This window comes from Astatotilapia calliptera, chromosome 14, assembly GCF_964374335.1.
Source record: "Astatotilapia calliptera chromosome 14, fAstCal68.1, whole genome shotgun sequence".
In the NCBI taxonomy this organism is placed as follows: domain Eukaryota; kingdom Metazoa; phylum Chordata; class Actinopteri; order Cichliformes; family Cichlidae; genus Astatotilapia; species Astatotilapia calliptera.
Window position 1 is genome coordinate 13,944,676 of NC_137435.1, and position 22,023 is coordinate 13,966,698.

At 39.6% G+C, this 22,023-nt stretch overlaps 2 protein-coding genes across 2 annotated transcripts; both read right to left on the minus strand.

Annotated features, from left to right (window-relative positions):
- Window positions 1-205: 205 nt before the first annotated feature.
- On the minus strand, window positions 206-4,398 carry LOC113036692 (extracellular calcium-sensing receptor-like). The gene is made up of 9 exons (XM_026193128.2): window positions 4,289-4,398; window positions 3,716-4,010; window positions 3,467-3,553; window positions 2,965-3,234; window positions 2,550-2,756; window positions 2,187-2,462; window positions 1,575-1,802; window positions 1,356-1,479; window positions 206-1,269 (listed from the first exon to the last, which is right to left on the minus strand). Exons 1-9 carry the CDS (start codon window positions 4,396-4,398, stop codon window positions 359-361), a joined length of 2,508 nt encoding a protein of 835 aa, XP_026048913.2. The 3' UTR covers window positions 206-358.
- Window positions 4,399-11,329: 6,931 nt separating this feature from the next.
- On the minus strand, window positions 11,330-21,243 carry LOC113036594 (extracellular calcium-sensing receptor-like). The gene is made up of 9 exons (XM_026193006.2): window positions 20,027-21,243; window positions 19,325-19,619; window positions 19,079-19,165; window positions 18,534-18,803; window positions 16,344-16,550; window positions 15,983-16,258; window positions 12,547-12,774; window positions 12,327-12,450; window positions 11,330-12,240 (listed from the first exon to the last, which is right to left on the minus strand). Exons 1-9 carry the CDS (start codon window positions 20,260-20,262, stop codon window positions 11,330-11,332), a joined length of 2,634 nt encoding a protein of 877 aa, XP_026048791.2. The 5' UTR covers window positions 20,263-21,243.
- Window positions 21,244-22,023: the final 780 nt, after the last annotated feature.

The window sequence follows — 22,023 nt, forward strand, 5'->3', positions numbered from 1 at the left end:
CCCTTCTGTAACATCTGAAAATAAAATATAATAAATAATAAAAACAAAGATCGACCAAATGGACCAATACGGCAATGCCACGATGATCCATTTGGCAAAGTAAATCCATTGGGTATCCTTGTTGGTCTTCAGACAACAATTCTGATGGCTAAAGAACCAAATGGGACAAAAAAGTCAATGCTTCTCTTTGAAAAGTGTGGTTGTTTTGTATGTAAACTGCATTTTAAAAGAACAGCAACCAAAAGACGACTAAATAACTGTCTTTAATATTTAGCATTTGTTAATTGTATTTTTTTTATTTAATTTTTGGCCTAAACTGTGCAAAAAAAAAAAATCCGTTTGACATAAACTGACAATTTTATGACACAATCCCACGACCCATAACAGCTTTCTTTGTGTTCATCTCTGGTCTCAACAGGATTATGTAACATTTGGGTCCAAACAGTGTGATCAAGAGTCCAAAACTTGAAGCAAGAATGGCAAACACCTCCACTGCATCTGCAAGATTTCCTGGTGAGCTGATATAAGCAGGAACAAAGGCCACCCACACAGCACAGAAGATCAGCATGCTGAATGTGATGAGCTTGGCCTCATTAAAACTATCAGGGAGATTCCTCACCAGGAATGCAATTAAAAAACTGAGGAAAGCCAGCACACCAATATAGCCCAATAACACAGCAAAACCAACAGTTGACCCAACTGTACACTCATATACTATCTTGTCATTGTGGTATTGGGTGTTTTTATGTGGAGTTGGAGAGGAAGAGACAAGCCAGGTAGTGCAGATGGCTGCCTGAATAGATGTCAGAAACAGAACTGTTCCTCTCTGCTGCATTGCACCAAACCACTTCAAACTGGCTCCCCCTCCTGGCTTGGAGGCTTTGAACACAGCCAGAACAACCATGGTTTTTACCAGGATGCATGAGACACACAGCACAAAACTGATGCCAAATGCTGCATGCCTGAGTTGACACGTCCACATCGTGGGTCGTCCAATGAACAAAAGTGAACACAGGAAACACAACTTAAGTGACAACAATAGCTGGAAACTAAGTTCTGAATTGTTGGCACGTACTATAGGTGTTGTGCGATGGTAGATAAAGATCCCCAGAACAACAACACATATAAATGTTCCCAGTAAGGAGGTTGTTGTCAAACAAATACCCAAAGGGTCATGATAGGAGAGAAACTCTGTCTTCTTAGGAACACAGTAATCACGCTGTGGGTTTGACCAAAAATCCTCTGGACAACTGGTGCACTCCAAGGAGTCTGACAAAGAGGGGTTGATGGTGAAATGCATCCTATATTTCACAGAAATTAAATCAATTATGTCATACAGAAAAACAAAGACCTACTGCTCTTGTTAGTGATTTTTCCCTCAGAACAAGGGATGCAGTCAAAACAGCATTCAGGCTCTCTCTTCCTTCTCACCATGTGGGTACCAGGAGGACAACTCTCACTGCATACTGATCGAGGTGGCTATTGGACATAAAAAATAAATATTTATTGCCTACTACAATTCTATATACTGTAAATGTCATAAAAGGTACTTGTCAAATAAAAACATATCTAACCTGTTTGGATTCAAAGTTCCAGAAGATTTTGCCTCCATCAAGTATGAGTTCTTCACCTTTTAAAGCTGTCCTTTTAACCTCACCCACTTTCTGAATTTTAGTGCTTCCATCAGGGAGCCACAACGCATTAATAACATCATAAATTGGTACCACATCACCATTCTCGTCAAATGATACTTGATCGCCAAATGGAGTGGTGAAGTTCACTCTTTCCATGTAATAAACAAGCTGTTTAAAAGGAATGTATAATAAGTAAATTACTTTTTGCTCAAAAAATAATTATAGAACCAATGATTTATTCATAGATGGAGTGTAAAATGATATCACATCTGCCATGGCTCCAGTAACTTTACAGTGCAAACAGTGGCAATTTTTCAGTTCAGTAATCAAATATAATATTATATCTATGGTACCTACATATATAAAGTCATTTATATCTAAGTCTCAATCAACCAAGGCACATTACTAATAATCCTGTATAGAAGTTAATGACCTCCATGACTTAAATAACTTAACTACTTTTGCTCACAAGTATGGCAAATCCCTTTTCAGAAATTCTGAAAGCATGCAAAAACAATGCGTTCAAAGGTGGAGTGTACAATGATAACACACCTGCCAAGGCTCCAGTGACTGCAAAGAGGCACAGCTGTTCCCACTGAAAGGCCCTCTTCCTGGCTCGCACCGCAGCATGTCATCAAGGGAATATGCCAGTGCATAAACAGCTTTGTACACATTATACTCAGGCCTCAGGTTGGAAATGTCCAAGTACTCATTGTCCACATTTCCTAGATCTTCCTGTCCAGTGCATAGTGCACCTCCACCTTCCAGCCAGCCTGCTGGAGCTGGAGCAAATCTGCACTGAAATGTGAATTCCCAAAACTGATTCACCTGAAATATTTTGGAAAATATTTGTTACACATTATAAAAATATATAATTGTTGTGACACACACAGAGTAAAAGTGTTTAAGTCTCACCAAGCTATTTCCGTAGCTACTGTTGTGATGTAGATCAGGACATATTTGCAACAGGAATTCCCTGAGCCCTGGTATTTCTCCTTGACGAATAGTGATACCAAGTGTACCACCCAGGTATGGCATAAAGTGAGGTGTTTGGAGCACAGCAGATTCTGTCCAGGCCTCGCTGGCTATCCACTGTAGACCTGTCACATTTTGCCTTACTACCTGTGAATTAAATTAGACCAAATCTATGAAGTAATATTGAACCTCCAACTTCTTTACTGAAACAGTTTTTGATCTTTAAAATTAATTCTGAATTATTACATTTTTGTACTCATTTCTGTACTGACAATGATACGTAATACGTGTTTTACACAATATAATTATGAAGACCTCTGTAACTACTAATCATTAAAGTGTTTTAAAGCGAAACCTCATCCATAAGGTGCATCATGCGACTAGGATGTTCAAAGACAATGACAACTCGAGCTGTAGAGGTCTTCATCACATCAACAATCCTCCGGAGTTCTTCTGTGTCTTTGTCCCAGGGCAAAACCTCAGTGTAGGCCAGGCAACCTTCACCAGACACACTCAGCTCAGACTGAAAGGATCTGGCTGCATGAAGCCCATAATCATCATCAGTGACGAGCAGACCTGCCCAAGTCCAGCCAAAATGCTTTAGAATCTGGATCATTGCACGTACCTAAGTAAATACAGATTAAAATGCAAGTGCATTAAAAAGAAGAAATTTTTTTAAATATAATTGCAATTTAGCTTTATTCTTTGACACAATACAGAAACGAAATAGAGCATAATTCTCAAAACTAAGTATATCATTATTTCTAATATTTTCATATCTTTCTTTGTTCTTCTTTTACACAGATATTGAAACATACTTTTGTGTTTCCATTTTAATTTTGATGACACATTTTCACCTGGAAAGCATCACTTGGGATCGTTCTAAAGAACGATGGATACTTTTGACGGTCACTCAGGCAGGAACATGTGGCATAATAACTCACCTGTGAAAGACACAGACTGTATATTCGGGAGCTATCCATGTAGAGATATCTTAACTTTGTCATCATGACTGCATTATTTTTTATTTCATAAAATGGTTTTACATTTTCAATGAAATCAACGCAATCCAAGAAAACTGTTACATGGTCAAGCAGAAAACTTACCATAGGTATTCTGTACAAGCCTAAGACGTTGGAGATTGCAATAGAATTTGTAGAGGACGGATCACCCACAACCCCTATGACTGGAGGATTTCCAACACATGTATCATCTACTACAATTTGATCCTCTTGACCACTGGCTAATGACAATGCTCCACGGAATCCAATTCCAAGTTCAAGGCAGCTATCATACAGAGTGTATCCCAGAGTCACATTTGGTAGCAGGTTTGAGTTTCTGTTGATCTCATCAATAGCAAACGCCATGGTCTGTGCGGACTTAAAACCTAGGACATACATACTAAGGCAAGAAAAATGTAATTACTAACATATATATAATACAACACAGGTTTTAAATTATAAGTAAACGAGTGCCTTTTGAAAATGTTGCAAAAGTAGACATATTATACGCAATCAGGGAAACTGAATAACAATTAAAGACATATGTCAAAGGAAAAAAAATGAAAAAGAAGACGCATTGAGTAGTTATTTCAGATACAAAATACATATTTATACTGGCACTAAGTTTGACAGTTTTCTTATTCTATTTTTTTCCTGCTTTTTCCCTGTCTTTGTTACCCATGGCAAGTAGGCTGTTGTGGCTGCGAGGTAAAAGACAGATCAGGAACACTTGAAAAGAAATGGACTTGAAACAGTCCACCCAGAACCACATCTCCAGTTTTGTGCATCTCATTTAGATGAAACTGTCCCTGCAGCTGACAGGACAAAGAAAACTGAGGAGTGGATAGAATAGAAAAAACATAGGAACACAGCAAAACAACCACGACTAAATTGTTTCGCAAAGATGAGCACATGACAGCTTTCTGAATTGTTGAGATCAGTCATTAGGTTTTATTGTTTGCCATTCCCTTTTATTGACTTGCTGTGTTGTTTAATCTTGCACACCACCCATCAGGGAAGAAGGCGGAGTATACTTTTCATTTGAGATTGCTTTGTATCCAGGCAAACTCAGGGAACACTCTGTGAGTAAATTAGTCATCAGTAATAACTCACTGAAGAATTGTCAGAGTAGCAGGTGTTTCTGTGTGCATATCAAGTGACACAAAAGAAGAATAGCAAAAATGACATAACATTATTCATGTACAGTAAAGTTAATGTGGAATGTACAACAACATCAAATTAAAGAGTTTCAGTCCATATTTGATTTGAAAGAGAGGGACAACAAATTACTTATTTGATCACTACCCAGAGTTCGTGGCCACAGTTGAATAGTTGTAATCTAAATTGACCTGTAAATTAAAAACTTAGCTCAGACTGTACAGTGCCTGTATCATTGCACATGTTTCCCAAATCCGTCAGTGAATCTCATTCTCCACTTTCCCCAAACTCGTGAACAAGACCCTAAGACATTTAAATCCCTTCGATTGGGGTAGTAATTTGTCCCAGATGGTGTTGGCATTCCACCTTTTCCGGCTGAGAACTATGGTCTCTGACTTGGGGGTGCTGATTTTCACACTTGGCTGCAAACCACTCCAATGCAAGTTGGAAGTCACCACCTGATTAAGCAAACAGTAACACATCATCTGCAAAAAGTAAAGATGAAATCCTGAGGCCATCATAGTGGAGAACATCCACCAGCCTGGACAGACCAAGATATTCTGTCAACGCTTGCCCACTTTCTCAAACATCCTTGAGATAAAGACTTATCCAGTTCGACAGCCTGGATGAAAACCTCATTGCTCCTCCTGAATCAGAGGTTCAGCTAACAGATAGACCCTCCAGTATGCTGGTACAGACTTTCCCAGTGTCATGATCCCTCAGCTTAGTTTCATCCACACATGAAGCAAAAGGCCTATAATCCAGCCTTTGTGGGTGTAATTTAACACAGTCCCATGACAGAGTTTAATGCAGGGGTGTCCAAACTTTTTGCAAAGAGGGCCAGATTTGGGAAGGTGAGAATGTGTGGGGGCCAACCATTCAGCCTGAAATATTTTGAATCATTAACATTAAATGCAAATGAATGACCTTATATTTCTTTCCTTTTTTCACACACAAATTTTATTATAATTTTATTATGAATTATTTATTATTAAATGTTTTTACCAAAATAATGTATTCGAAAAACACAAAATGAAGAAAAATTAAACATCTAAATTCAAAACATGTGAACAGGAAAAAAACATTAAGAGTTAACTTTTTCAAAAGTGCAAAACATTGTGGGCCATATAAATCTGTACATCACTCGTTCTTTAGTTGTCTTGTTTTGTTTTATTGACCATCATTTTGACCACTTTTTTTTACCATCACGGGTTTTTTTTTTTTTACTTTGTTACAGACTAGGGTTGTTAATCCATTTCTCTCACCAGCCTATGGCAGGTGCGCCATCCGTAATAATGCCAGTGACTTTATTCCATGGTAGTTTCATGTCATCTACAGCGGAACAAACAGCAGCAAATAAATCTGTTCCTCTTTTTTGGTCCTTAAGGCTCTGAAGGTCAAGTAGCCTCATTGTTCCGACACACAACACAAAACTATCCACAATACTACACACTAACTACACAAGACAACACATTAACTACACACTCCAAAGATGCTAAATGTCACAAATCTCTCACATCTCAAAACTCGCTCTCTTTTTTTCTGCTGTCTCTCTCTCTCTCTTGCCGTCACTCCTAAAACTTCCCCCTCTTCCTAAACGACCAAATGTCATGTTGCCATATCATTTTTTGATTGGTCGACATGGTGCGTTTTTCCACCAATACGAACAGGCTGTTTTTTGTTTTATTTTTTACATTTTTTGGTCATAAGCAGAGCGTGCTTGCCAGCACTGTCCTTAGACATTAAACGTGGCGAAACTATTCAGGAAAAAACTCCGCATATGTATTGTTTATCATGACTGTGATTTTATGTGGCCTATCAGCACAATTTAAAAGCTGGTATATATTACCTAGTTGTTTTTTAATCTTAAAGTGGTCATGTGATTGGCTTACCATGACTACTTTATTCTTCCTCAGTCAAACAACAACACTCATGCGATTGTTTTGCCCCCTTAGCTCCAGATGTTGTGCCAAAAAGTGATCATCTGCTAGAAAATGATTGCTGTCCACAGCTACATCTGTGCAACTGATGGTGCAGTAAGCTGAAGACAGCTTCAACCGACTGTTTGTTGAAAAATAGTAACGTGACTGCACCGCGTTTTCTTGTTAGTAACGGCAACGGTGTTGTAATAATAGGAATAGTAATTAGTTAGATTACTCGTTACTGAAAAAAGTAACGCCGTTACTTGTTACGCCGTTATTCCCATCACCGGTTACGAGCCAGGCAAACATTGGCAAACTCTTGCTTCTTCTCAGGACAAATGTTCTCCACCATTTTCATCACACAGTCTTTAATGAATTCACTATCAGAAAAAGGTTTGCAGTGCTTGGCAATCAGCTTGCCTTTGCGCCATTTTCATGTAACTCATGGGCACTTGTAGAAAAAGTGCTGTGTTAAAACAGCTTCGAGTTGCTTCAATTTTTTACCATGTTCTTTCCCAGTTAGCTTGTCGTAGATAGCGTATTTCGTCTGGTAGTGCCTCTTAATATTGAATTCCCTGAAAACAGCCACAGTATCTTGGCAGATTTTTTAACTTTGCTCTGCTCATTGCTGACATGCAGGACTGGAACTTGGAGGAAGTCTTGGGACGTTTCTACCTCCTCAAAAGGATTTCATCCTGTATGGCTAGAAGAATTCATCTACAGCTGATGTGTTCCCTCTATCCTCGACTATAACCTCATCAAAACTGGAAGTAGCATTAGCAAAAGGTTTTTAGAATTTTTACTTTTTTCAAAATGTTTAATTTTAAAATAATTTGATTATACAGTTGCTATTACCTGATTGAGCTTTTTGCTTGTCCCTGATAAATTGAATATAATTGAGTATTAAAATACAGTTATTTGAGGTTCTTATCTGCTATTCTACCCTTTAACCCTTTAAGACCTACCATAGAACCAAGAACCAGAGCTTACTTTATACTTTTACATGCTGTAGTTCCATTTTTGGGAGCATTTCAAGTTGCTATACATCAATACAACTGTTATAGCCCATATTTTAATAATATGTATGCATTAAGTCCATAGTAACTACAAAAATTGCAAAAAACTGCAGTAAACTAAAAAAAAAATTTGAAAATCGTTTTTGTTTGTTTTTTTTTTTATATATATTTCTACCTGGAGAAATTTAAGAGGTTTATTCCTCAAAACTGTAAATACAAAAAAGTTGCACAAAATAGTTTACAACAACAGGAAATTTATTTTAAGTGTCTTCATAGTTTTATTTTTGAAATACACCAATTTTTATATATTGCAGGAAAAACGAAAATAAATATTATAATGCAAATTTGCAAAAAAAAACAAGCATATGCATCAAAATAAACTATTTCCAGCAGTGCAATATGAGTCCTAAGCATCCCAGAAACAACACAGAAAGTCATAAAGTCAAACATAACTTTTAACTCATTCACTGCCATTGACGTCTATAGCCGTCAATTGCAGTGAATGAGTCAATGGGTTTAACTCATTCACTGCCAATGGCTGGCAGTGAATGAGTTAAAAACACCAGTATAGGCTCATAAGGCCTTGATGGTAAAAAACCAAATTTCCGCAAAATGACGTCACTTCCGGTTTTGGGCAAGACATGGCGGACATGCGATAGTTCGCGCTGATGGACGTAGGAAGTGTTACAAACGGCTGATCAGATCGGCAAAGCGTGTTTCTGGAATATTATGTTTTTATTGCTGCAAGTGCTTTTTATGCAGTTTTTACAAAGCTATATGTGGAAGGAAACCGTGACCTAGGACAAGCTGATGGCATAAGATGTAAGTACAACTCCTCTGGTTTCATATGCAAAACAAAATTATTGCGCTAGCTTACGTGGTTGCAGTGCTACCGGGATTTAAAAATAGTTACACAAAACAGAGCGTGCCCGCTCCGACCGGCTTTAAAGGGTTAATGTTGAATTCTCTCACAGCTGCTTTATTCCCATATTGTTGCAGTATATTAATGACTAAAGTGGATTATTTCAGTTGTTCTCCTGACTGAAGTTTGGTCCATTTACAGCATCCTGCCATGCGATTGCATTTGTTCTCCCAATAATTTTTATAGAGTGGAAAAAAGTTAGCGTTCATCCTCCAGCTTCACTGTTTATGTTATGCTAACATAGTTGTGTTGCTATCAATCACGTAGCACATCCTTATATACCAGCTAACCCAACTTCAGTAACCCTAAAAAAGTCACTGCTGTTTAGTTTTCTGTATTCATTTATGTTGGAAGTGATAGCAGAGTTGTACGTTTTAATTTTTTCAGAAATCTCTCAGTCAGAACATGGCATATCATGTTTAGGTGGAAACTAGCGAGGTAACTTCCTGCTAACTTCTAACTCTGTTAAATTAAAAAAATTCTGTTTTCATGAATGCCTGGATGTTAAACTTTATTGTTATACCTGGTAAAGCAGCAACGCTGACCATTTTATTAAAGATTAAAGAATTTAGACAGTTTTTAACTCTCAATGATGCTGCAGTGTTTGTTTGACTTTGGGACCTGAAGCGGACAGAGTTTTGGACCCAGATTAGGCTCCTGACTATGGTAGCCGTAATGCTCAGACAATCCATCAAGCGGTGCAACTTTGTAGTTTACCAAAGTCATACTAAGACATTTTTTGACAGTGTTTTGAATGGTGTGTACCACATAAAATTGGTTCGAGGTCAGTAAGCACAACCAGAATTCATACATAAGGCACGCCAGATTATACGACACACTGTCGACTTTTGAGAAAATTAAAGGATTTTGACTGCACCTTATTCTGCAGAAAATACGGTACACAGAAGAAAATAATATATCACAATATGGATTTTAGGCCATATTGCCCCCAGCCCTAGTAGTGTCTGAGAGGTGGCTGTTTTCCAAGGTAAAGAAAATGCTGGATGATACCCCCCACCCACTCCATGACATGCTGGCTAGTCACAGGAGCACATTGAGTGAGAAACTGAGATTGCCAAAGAGCACCACTGAACAATGCAGGAAATCATTCCTGCCCGTGGCCATCTCCCTGTACAACTCCTCCACCTAATATACTGTAAACACTGCAATAGTTACACCCTTTTTGTGCATGCTCTTTTCTACTCTGTAATATCCTTGTAAATATTCTCGATATTTATTTAAAATCACCTCTGTTAACTCTTGATATTTATAATTGAGTGATTTGTATATATTAGTCCTATTTCTTAAATTTGTAAAAATCTGTAATATATTATATTGTTTAAATTGTTTAAACTGTTGCTGTTACTGTCTTGGGGAAACTGTAACCCACATAATTTCCTTAGGGATTAATAAAGTATGCTAGAATTCTGAATCTGGTTTGGAGATAAACTCTCTGGATGAGAATCTTTTTAGAGTATCTTTGGAGAGACCTTCTAAGAAAACTGTTGGAGAGCTTTGTGTGTCTGGGAGCCTGGCATTGTCACTACTCTTAAGTTCTGATTGTCGCACATTTTAAACTGAAAATAATCTGCACTGAAGTTTGAAAGTTGAGACCTGTATTTGAGTCCTGCCTGAGTTGTTTTCATGAAATGATCAGCATGGTTTTGATCACCATCAGTTCAAGACAGACCAAATACAAGAATATAGAGTAAAACTGCTAAATGAATCCAACTTGAAAGCTTAGTTTATTAAAATAATTTCAATTACATTTAACTTCCTTAACCTCCTAGGACCTAGCGTCCACATATGTGGACATCACATTTTGGGTTGGCTAGACCAAAATAATAGGCAGCACGGTGGCACGGTGGTTAGCGCTGTTGCCGCACAGCAAGAAGGTCCTGAGTTCAATTCCAACACCAGGCCGGGGTCTTTCTGTGTGGAGTTTGTATGTTCTCCCCGTGTTTGCGTGGGTTCCCTCCGGGTACTCCGGCTTCCTCCCACCGTCCAAAGACATGCAGCTTGTGGGGATAGGTTAATTGGAAAATCCAAATTGTCACTAGGTGTGAATGTGCGAATGAATGTGAGTGCGAATGGTTGTCTGTCCCTGTGTGTGACTGGCGACCTGTCCAGGGTGTACCCTGCCTCTCGCCCTATGACAGCTGGGATAGGCTCCAGCGCCCCCCGCGACCCTGAAAAGGATAAGCGGAAGCGAATGGATGGATGGATAGACCAAAATACTAAATTTTGCTCTACAAGGGCCTGATTTCCACATGTAAGGACGTTATACTTCCACTGTTCTATTGAAATTTAAAACAAATGTCCTCATATGTGGATCTCATTTTTCTCAGACACAAACATCAAGTCAAAAAAATATATCTGGCAATTCTTTGGTTCTTTGGTTTTTCATTCATCAGGTCCCAATCAGCCCAAATAGCAAAGATAAATTAAAAATGCATGCCGTGAAAGAGTTTGGGTCTTAGGAGGTAAATAGGTTAATTTTACAGTGGAGTGTCAAAAAGTCAATGCTTCTCTTTGAAAAGTCTGGTTGTTTTGTATTTAAACTGCATTTTAAAAGAACAGCAACCAAAAGACGACTAAATAACTGTCTTTAATATTTAATATTTGTTAATTGTATTTGTTTATTTAATTTTTGGCCTAAACTGTGCAAAAAAAAAAATCCTTTTGACATAAACTGAAAATTTTATGACACAATGCCACGACCCATAACAGCTTTCTTTGTGTTCATCTCTGGTCTCAACAGGATTATGTAACATTTGGGTCCAAACAGTGTGATCAAGAGTCCAAAACTTGAAGCAAGAATGGCAAACACCTCCACTGCATCTGCAAGATTTCCTGGTGAGCTGATATAAGCAGGAACAAAGGCCACCCACACAGCACAGAAGATCAGCATGCTGAATGTGATGAGCTTGGCCTCATTAAAACTATCAGGGAGATTCCTCACCAGGAATGCAATTAAAAAACTGAGGACAGCCAGCACACCAATATAGCCCAATAACACTGCAAAACCAACAGTTGACCCAACTGCACACTCATACACTATCTTGTCATTGTGGTATTGGGTGTTTTTATGTGGAGTTGGAGAGGAAGAGACAAGCCAGGTAGTGCAGATGGCTGCCTGAATAGATGTAAGAAACAGAACTGTTCCTCTCTGCTGCATTGCACCAAACCACTTCAGACTGGCTCCCCCTCCTGGCTTGGAGGCTTTGAACACAGCCAGAACAACCATGGTTTTTACCAGGATGCATGAGACACAAAGCACAAAGCTGATGCCAAATGCTGCATGCCTGAGTTGGCATGTCCACATCCTGGGCCGTCCAATGAACAAAAGTGAACACAGGAAACACAACTTAAGTGACAACAATAGCTGGAAACTAAGTTCTGAATTGTTGGCACGTACTATAGGTGTTGTGCGATGGTAGATAAAGATCCCCAGAACAACAACACATATAAATGTTCCCAGTAAGGAGGTTGCTGTTAAACAAATACCCAAAGGGTCATGATAGGAGAGAAACTCTGTCTTCTTAGGAATGCATAGATCACGCTGTGGGTTTGACCAAAAATCCTCTGGACAACTGGTGCACTCCAATGAGCCTAACAAAGAGGGGTTGATGGTGAAATGCATCCTATATTTCACAGAAATTAAATCAAATATGTCATACAGAAAGATAAACACCCACTGCTTGTGTTAGTGATCTTTCCCTCAGAACAAGGGATGCAGTCAAAACAGCATTCAGGCTCCGCCTTCCTTCTCACCATGTGGGTACCAGGAGGACAACTCTCACTGCATACTGATTGAGGTGGCTATTGGATATAAAAAATAAATATTTATTGCCTGCTACAATTCTATATAACTGTAAATGTCATAAAAGGTACTTGTCAAATAAAAACATATCTAACCATTTTGGATTCAAAGTTCCAGAAGATTTTGCCTTCATCAAGTATGAGTTCTTCACCTTTGAAAGCTGTCCTTTTAACATCACCCACATTCTGAACTTTAGTGCTTCCATCAGGGAGCCACAACCAGTTAATAACATCATAAATTGGTACTACATCACCATTCTCGTCAAATGACACTTGATCGCCAAATGGAGTGGTGAAGTTCACTCTTTCCATGTAATAAACAAGCTGTTTGAAAGGAATGTATAATAAATTAATTCGTTTTTACTCTGAAACCAATTATAGAAAGAATGTTTTTTTCATAGATGGACTGTAAAATGATATCACATCTGCCATGGCTCCAGTAACTTTACAGTGAAATCAGTGGCAATTTTTCAGTTTAGTAATCAGATATAATATTATATCTATGGTGCCTACATATATAAAGTCATTTATATCTAAGTCACAATCAACCAAGGCACATTACTAAAGGTCCTGCATAGAAGTTAATGACCTTCATGACTTAAATACATTAACTACTTTTACTCACAAGTATGGCAAATCCCCTTTCAGAAATTCTGTGGGATCAAGGCCCCAGACATCCAGTGGCCCCCAGAACACGAGAGCCCAAGAAGCCCAATGTGCATTTAAAACAATGGAGGGCATGCCCCTCCCATGTTTCAAATGCACTTTAGAACAGCACACAGCAACACCACATATCAGTCGGCAGAGGCAGGCATGGGGTCTTCACACCCCTATTCTCTGGTTACCATCGGGGTGGGGGCTGGGAGGAGGTACCATCACCCCTCTGGGGGTGGTGGTACCTGGACCTGGGGTATAGAGTATTTTTGGGGAGTGTAAGTGTGTGTATAGTGTCCATTTATGTCTGTTTCCACGTTGGGCGAGTGATAGTACATGTGTGTATAAGGGTGGGAAAGTTTGTGTCTGTGTGTGCCTATTCATCTGTGTCAATATGTCAGGTCGAGTCTTAGACTCGACCTCTCTGTGACCATCTCAGGCCCTCCCAGTTGTGGGAGCCAACCCCCCCCCCCCACACACACACACACACACACACACCACACTCCCTGCCGGTGAGTGATGCCCACAGACGTCGGTAAGTTGGTGGTTCTGGGTTTCCGGGGCTGGGCGCTCAGATGTGTGCCGGCTCACTCCTGGTGGCTGCTTGGTGGGGCCTGACACGGTGGCCCTTCTGATAGTCCTCCTTGGGCTCTCATGCTCTGGGGGCCTCTGAATGTCTGGGGCCTGGATCTCCTCCATGCCTGCTTTATGCCCTGGGGGACGAGACTATGGCTCCCCACACCCTCTATTTCAATTCAATTTTATTTATACAGCGCCAAATCACAACAACAGTCGCCTCAAGGTAGACCCTACAATAATAAATACAGAGAAAAACCCAGCAATCAAATGATTCCCTATGAGCAAGCACTTTAGCAACAGTGGGAAAGAAAATCTCCCTTTTAACAGGAAGAAACCTCTGGCAGAACCAGGCTCAGGGAGAGGCGGCCATCTGCTAACTAGATTATTACATGAAGAAACCTTTTGAATACAAGCGTGCTCACGCATACACGGGTGCTCACAGACATAAACTATATCTTTCTTGGCTGCTGCTACCTCAAAGCACATTGTGCTTCGTATTAGTATTTAGTGATAGTTACAGTTATCTAGGTTATTGCTGTGGTGTAATGTTTATTGTGTTGCTCTCCTTTTCATTGTTTTCTTTTTCATTTTGTTCTCACTCAACAGGTGATCCAGTGGTTTTTTATTTTTATTTTTTAATTGTCTTCTCTCACTGTCCCTTGTCGGGATGAAATATTATTTTATAATCTATGTTACTATTCATAATCCTTATTTATTACTGTTGCATCATTTATGATTTATCATTATTGTTGTTTCATTGACACATTTGTTGAAGCTGGTCTCTATTTCAGGTGTTAGCATAAGCACATAATAATCTTTCATTGCAGGTGCAACTGTAATCATGTTGTGTGCATATTGCATAATTGAAGGGTTGAGGCTCGGTCAAGTTAATTAATGGTTTGAAGCTACGGGCAGCGCGATGTCTGGCTGATCAATGGAGCAAAGTTCAGCTATTGAAAGGTTGCCTACATGTTTACAGTATAATTTGCTACATATTGTCTGTGTGCATTCAGCAGCCTCCTGCATTGGAGGTGGAGGTGGAGTACTGGTTTGGGCTGGTATCATCAAAGATGAGCTTGTGGGGCCTTTTCGGGTTGAGGATGGAGTCAAGCTCAACTCCCAGTCCTACTGCCAGTTTCTGGAAGACACCTTCTTCAAGCAGTGGTACAGGAAGAAGTCTGCATCCTTCAAGAAAAACATGATTTTCATGCAGGACAATGCTCCATCACACGCGTCCAAGTACTCCACAGCGTGGCTGGCAAGAAAGGGTATAAAAGAAGAAAAACTAATGACATGGCCTCCTTGTTCACCTGATCTGAACTCCATTGAGAACCTGTGGTCCATCATCAAATGTGAGATTTACAAGGAGGGAGAACAGTACACCTCTCTGAACAGTGTCTGGGAGGCTGTGGTTGCTGCTGCACGCAATGTTGATGGTGAACAGATCAAAACACTGACAGAATCCATGGATGGCAGGCTTTTGAGTGTCCTTGCAAAGAAAGGTGGCTATATTGGTCGCTGATTTGTTTTTGTTTTGTTTTTGAATGTCAGAAATGTATATTTGTGAATGTGGAGATGTTATATTGGTTTCACTGGTAAAAATAAATAATTGAAATGGGTATATATTTGTTTTTTGTTAAGTTGCCTAATAATTATGCACAGTAATAGTCACCTGCACACACAGATATCCCCCTAAAATAGCTAAAACTAAAAACAAACTAAAAACTACTTCCAAAAACATTCAGCTTTGATATTAATGAGTTTTTTGGGTTCATTGAGAACATGGTTGTTGTTCAATAATAAAATTATTCCTCAAAAACACAACTTGCCTAATAATTCTGCACTCCCTGTATGTGTCTTAATAAAATCATTTGTGTTGACCCACTATGGACTTTCAGTCGTGTGTCTCTTCCTCAAAAATTCGAACCGCAACACTCTCTTCCCCTGTGTTTTTCTTTTCGTCCCTTTCTTTCTCACTTCCTTTCCTATCCCAAAGTCATGTCTGTCCCATCTGCAAAAACTTAAAATAAAATAAAATAAAATAAATAATAATAACAAAGGGCAATCAAATGGACCAAAACGGCAAGGTTGTGACGATCCACTTGATAAAGTAAATCTGTCCCTCAGACAATAATTCTGATGGCTAAAGAACCAAACGGAACAGGAGAAGAAATCACCCCCCCCCCCCCCCCCCCCCGAAAAAAAAACAACAACAAAAAAACAAAAAACAAAACAAAACAAAGCAAGACAAAAAAAAAACACGATGTGTTCAGAGATGGAGTGTAAAATTATACCACACCTGCCAAGGCTCCAGTGACTGTAAGGTGGCACATTTGTTCCCACTGAAGGGCCCTCTTCCTGGCTTGCACCGTAGCATATCATCAAGGGAATGTGCCAGTGCATATACAGCTTTGTACACATTATACTCAGGCCTCAGGTTGGAAATGTCCAAGTACTCAGTGTCAACATTTCCTAGATCTTCCTGTCCAGTGCATAGTGCACCTCCACCTTCCAGCCAGCCTGCTGGAGCTGGAGCAAATCTGCACTGAAATGTGAATTCCCAAAACTGATTCACCTGAAATATTTTGGAAAATCTTTGTTACACATTATGAAAATATATAATTGTTGTGACTACCACAGTAAAAGTGTTTAAGTCTCACCAAGCTATTTCCGTAGCTAGTGTTGTGATGTAGATCAGGACGTATTTGCAACAGGAATTTCCTGAGCCCTGGTATTTCTCCTCGACGAATGGTAATACCCAGTGTACCACCCAGGTATGGCATAAAGTGAGGTGTTTGAAGCACAGCAGATTCTGTCCAGGCCTCGCTGGCTATCCACTGTAGGCCTGTCACATTTTGCCTTACTACCTGTGAATTAGATCAGACCAAATCTATGAAATAATATTGTAATTCCAACTTCTTTACTGAAACAAATTCAAATTTTATTTGTCACATACACAACCATACACAGTATGACACGAGGTGAAATGCCTGTAGCTGTGCAATGCCCGACCATTAAATGACAGTGGTTTTACAGTATTTACAATTTACAGGTTATTACAAAATTTACAGATTTAACTTAGAAATTTACAGTAAAACTGTGAAAATAGCAGAAAGAGATTATAAATTATAGGAAGTGTGCATGACGAAAAACCAGAGTGCGTGTGGTGATGTGATGTGTGTGAGAGTGTAGTCTTATAGTGATGTGATCTGTGTGGGAGAGTCCAGTCCTACACCTGGTTCAGGGCCCGAATAGCCTGGGGGAAGAAGCTCCTCCTCGTCATTCTCTCTGTTTTGGCCTTAAGGGAGCGGAAGCGCTTCCCAGACCTTAACAGTGAGAAGAGTCCATTGTTGGGATGGGAGAGGTCCGTCATAATCTTCCTAGCTTTGGTCTTGCACCGCTTGGTGTAGATGGACAGCAGGTCATGGAGCTCTGATTGAATGATGCGTTCGGCCGAGCGCACCACTCTTTGCAGAGTCTGTCCTGCTTGGTGCTGTTCCCAATCCAGGTGCAGATGTTTCCCGTCAGGACACTCTCGATGGTGCAAGAGTAAAAGTTCTTGAGCACCTTCAGTGGCAGATGGAAGTCTCTAAATCTTCTGAGGAAGAAGAGACGCTGACGGGCTTTCTTAACCAGGGTGTTGATGTGACAGGACCATGACAGGTCCTGAGTGATGTGGACACCCAGGTATCGGAAACTGTCCACTCTCTCCACTGGCGTGCCACTGATGATGTGGGGCTTGTAATTCCTCGCCTGCTTTGTAGTGAAGTCCACGATCAGCTCCTTAGTCTTGCTGACGTTTAGGAGGAGGTTATTCTCCTGGCACCAGGTCTCCAGGTTCCTAATCTCCTTCAGGTAGGCCGTCTCGATGTTGTCGGAGATCAGGCCCACACAACCCGTTCTCACTCCCAAAGCGTAACATTTTACGCTAGGTGACAAATCGTCACCATATTACGTTTTCGGCTACCCACCACGTTCCGAAATGACGACCTCGGAAAAAGAGGAAATATGAGAACCGTCTGGACTGAACCTACACATGTTCGCTCTTTTTCTTCAAATCGCTTAGAAACACGCTATTTAACATCATTAAAGTCCTGGTTAAGGTCAGGAATAAGGTTATGGTCAGGGCTAGGGATAAGGTTAGGTTTAGGGCTGGAATACAGGGCTGGCACGTCTACTACCGCGGGAGCGTCATTGCACTGGATTCAAGCCATAACCCGCCGCGTACCATAAGAACGCCGAAGGTCTCCTTTCGCGTTCCTCAGGAACGCCGCGGGACGTGACAAAACGTCGACATGTTACGCCTCGGGAGTGAGAACGCTCTGGCCCACAACAACAGTGTCGTCAGCAAACTTGACAATGGAGGTGGTGTCTGATGTGGCTACACAGTCATAAGTGTACAGTGAGTACAGCAGGGGGCTTAAAACACAGCCCTGAGGCACTCCAGTGCTGAGTGAGATGGAGGGGGAGACTTGTTTTCCCACCCTCACTCATTGGGGTCTGTCTGTGAGGAAGTTGAGGATCCACTGACACAGTAATGAGCTGAGTCCTAGATCCATCAACTTGGTGAAAAGCTTGGAGGGAATTATTGTGTTGAATGCTGAACTGTAGTCCACGAACAGCATCCTCTGCCAGTGTCCAGGTGACTCAGGGATGTGTGAAGCAGGTGAGATATGGCATCGGTTTATGAACATAAACATAAACAGTTTATGATCTTTAAAATGAATTCTGAATTATTAAATTTCTGTACTCATTTCTGCACTCACAATGATATGTAATACGTGTTTTAAACAATATAATTATGAAGACCTCTGTAACTAGTAATTATTTAAAGTATTTTAAAGTGAAACCTCATCCATAAGGTGCATCATGCGACTAGGATGTTCAAAGACAATGACAACTCGAGCTGTAGAGGTTTTCATCAAATCAACAATCCTCCGGAGTTCATCTGTGTCTTTGTCCCAGGGTAAAACCTCAGTGTAGGCCAGGCAACCTTCACCAGACACACTCAGCTCAGATTGAAAGGATCTGGCTGCATGAAGTCCATAATCATCATCACTGACGAGCAGACCTGCCCAAGTCCAGCCGAAATGTTTTAGAATCTGGATCATTGCACGTACCTAAGTGAATACAGATTAACGTGTAAGTGCACCGAAAAGAAAAGGAAAACTTTCGGCGTGTTATATTTTTTTTCATCATCCACAATACAGCATTTAAATATAATTGCAATTTAGCCTTAATCTCTGAGATAATACAGATATTAAATAGAGTGTAATTCTCAAAACTAATTATATTATTATTTCTAATATTTTCACATCCTTGTGTTTTCTTCTTTTACACAGATATTGAAACAGACTTTTGCGTTTCCATTTTAATTGTGATGACAAATTTTCACCTGGAAAGCATCACTTGGGATCGTTCTAAAGAAGGATGGATACTTTTGACGGTCACTCAGGCAGGAACATGTGGCAAAATAACTCACCTGTGAAAGATACAGACTGTATATTGGGGAGCTATCCACGTAGAGATATCTTAACTTTGTCATCATGACTGCATTATTTTTTTCATAAAATGATTTTACATTTTCAATTAAATCAAATTAATCCATGAAAACTGTTACATGGTCAAGCAGAAAACTTACCATAGGTACTCTGTACAAGCCTAAGACGTTGGAGATTGCAATAGAATTTGTAGAAGATGAATCACCCACAACCCCTATGACTGGAGGATTTCCAACACATGTATCATCTACTACAATTTGATCCTCTTGACCACTGGCTAATGACAATGCTCCACGGAATCCAATTCCAAGTTCAAGGCAGTTATCATACAGAGTGTATCCCAGAGTCACATTAGGTAGCAGGTTTGAGTTTCTGTTGATCTCATCAATAGCAAAGGCCATGGTCTGTGCAAGCTTAAATCCTAGGACATACATACTAAGGCAAGAAAATTTTAATTACTAATATATATATAATACAACACAGGTTTTAAATTACAAGTAAACGAGTGCCTTTTGAAAATGTTAAAAAAGTAGAAATATTATAAACAATTAATGATACTGAATAAATAAAGACACAATATATATGCAATAAAATATCTGACAATAAAATATATGTACAATGCAGATTTTTGAAAAATAAGAAAATGAGTGCAGTTTGAAAATGTTGCAAAAGTAATGACATTTTAATCAATTAAGGAAACTGAATCACAATTAAATATTATTGAAAAAAAATGAAGATCCATTGTGTAGTTATTTTAGATATAAAATACATATTTATACTGGAAATAAGTTTAACAGTTTTCTTATTCCATTTTTTTCATTCTGTTTCCCTGTCATAGTTACCCATGGCAAGTAGGCTGTTGTGGCTGCGAGGTAAAAGACAGATCAGGAACACTTGAAAAGAAATGGACTTGAAACAGTCCACCCAGAACCACATCTCCAGTTTTTTGCATCTCATTTAGATGAAACTGTCCCTGCAGCTGACAGGACAAAGAAAACTGAGGAGTGGATTGAGTCGAAGAAACACAGGAATACAGCAAAACAACCACAACTAAATTGTTATGCAAAGATGAGCACATGACAGCTTTCTGAATTGTTGAGACCAGTCATTAGGTTTTATTGTTTGCCATTCCCTTTTATTGACTTGCTGTGTTGTTTAATCTTGCACACCACCCATCAGGGAAGAAGGAGGTGTATACTTTTCATTTGAGATTGCTTTGTATCCAGGCAAACTCAGGGAACACTGTGAGTAAATTAGTCATCAGTAATAACTCACTGAAGAATTGTCAGAGCAACAGGTGTTTCTGTGTGCATATCAAGTGACACAAAAGAAGAATAGCAGAAATAACAGCTCATAATTCATGTACAGCAAAGTTCATGTGGAATGTCTCAACAACATCATATTAAAGAGCTTCAGTCCATATTTGATTTGAAAAAGAATAGAAAACAAAATTGTTGAGGGGACGACAACAAAACAAAACAAAAACAAAGGGGCATGAGCATGGGCAGGACACCAAGCTACAAAGGGCAAGAGGCGACTCGAAAATGTAATGGATGTGGAAGATTGTCCTGAGAAGTAGCGTTTTTTTATATGGGGGAAATGGGCGGTTGCCCAGAGCGGCATTGTGGTGGGGGCGGCATCATGGCAATGGCATTTTGGGCATTGCATTGGCACCAATTGGTTTTCTCTTGCCCATTTTTGCCCATTTTTGCCCATGTTTGCGAGGTGCTCCTGCTGCTTGTCACACAGGGAGGAGAGGGGCAGGATGGCTGGGTGGAGCGACATCTAATAAGCAGCTCACAAAATAAAACAAAATAAGAACAAACCAACAAACTAGGGCGTTCAATGTAAATGCTGTCATCATGTTTAACGTGATTAAAAGTTTTAACTCAATTAATCTATTTGGAGTGCAGAATGACTCAAAATCCTTGAAATGTCTCTGTCAATACATTTCGTGCAGTTTTTCCAAAGTTTGTCCATTCTGTGCTCTAGATGGGTTAATTGCATTAAAAATATTAATCACGTTAATCGTGATGAGGCAGTTAACTCATTAACGTTGACAGCCCTACAACAAACACAAAAACTGAAGACATTATGATATAGACTTATAATTTGCACCGACATATTTTCTAAATTCTATCACACAAATATACGCGAAAAGTGAGCACGAGGGCCCTCAGTGCCTGCTTGCTGCTTGCTGATGCTGTGCTGAAGTCTCACACACAACTTGTCAAAAGGGGACGGGGCGGGCTGCTTCCAAATAGTGCACATTTCATTCATAATATTGTCAATCCAAGCCCATTATGTAGTAGGTATTTTTCCTGGGTTGTGTGAAATCCCAGAAAAAAAGCCCTATACAAGGTGTTGGTCTATTAGTTTATGTTGTGGGGTTGGGTGATTATACTGCAGTGCAAAATTACTGATGGAAGATGGACAAGAGGAGGAGAATGTGCAAATGTGCTGATGTGCCAAGACACATCTGCTTACCTGCAAAAGATACAGGTAAGCAGATGTGTTTTTGCATAATGGCAGGTATTATGTATCCTGAAACAAGGTAACATTCATTAGTAAGGATTGGGAAAACTTCTGTTTACGTTTGTTAGCCACTTTGCTATGATAGTAAACAGTAGACCGACAGTAGACACTGAGGCGGCTTATTGAATCTTTTGGACTGTGTTCAGCATAATATTAATTAGCCATTAATTGGAAGAGGTGTATTGTTGATTTGTCTAGTATTCACAATGTATGATGAATTATAATGACTGTTTGTTAGCAATTTGCATACTCTCTCTCTCTCCCTATATAAAATATTTATTTGGTTAAATTCAGTATGGTTCCG

Excerpts from the sequence above, each read along its gene's own strand:
- LOC113036692 (XM_026193128.2), bottom strand. The coding sequence starts at position 4,398 with ATGCACAAAACTGGAGATGTGGTTCTGGGTGGACTGTTTCAAGTCCAT. Across the intron at positions 2,463-2,549 it reads GTAGCTACGGAAATAGCTTG|GTGAATCAGTTTTGGGAATT; the intron begins GTGAGACTTAAA and ends AAAATATTTCAG. Across the intron at positions 1,480-1,574 it reads GGAACTTTGAATCCAAACAG|CCACCTCGATCAGTATGCAG; the intron begins GTTAGATATGTT and ends TATGTCCAATAG.
- LOC113036594 (XM_026193006.2), bottom strand. The coding sequence starts at position 20,262 with ATGTGCTCATCTTTGCATAACAATTTAGTTGTGGTTGTTTTGCTGTAT. Across the intron at positions 18,804-19,078 it reads TCCCAAGTGATGCTTTCCAG|GTACGTGCAATGATCCAGAT; the intron begins GTGAAAATTTGT and ends GTATTCACTTAG. Across the intron at positions 16,551-18,533 it reads TGATGCACCTTATGGATGAG|GTAGTAAGGCAAAATGTGAC; the intron begins GTTTCACTTTAA and ends TCTAATTCACAG.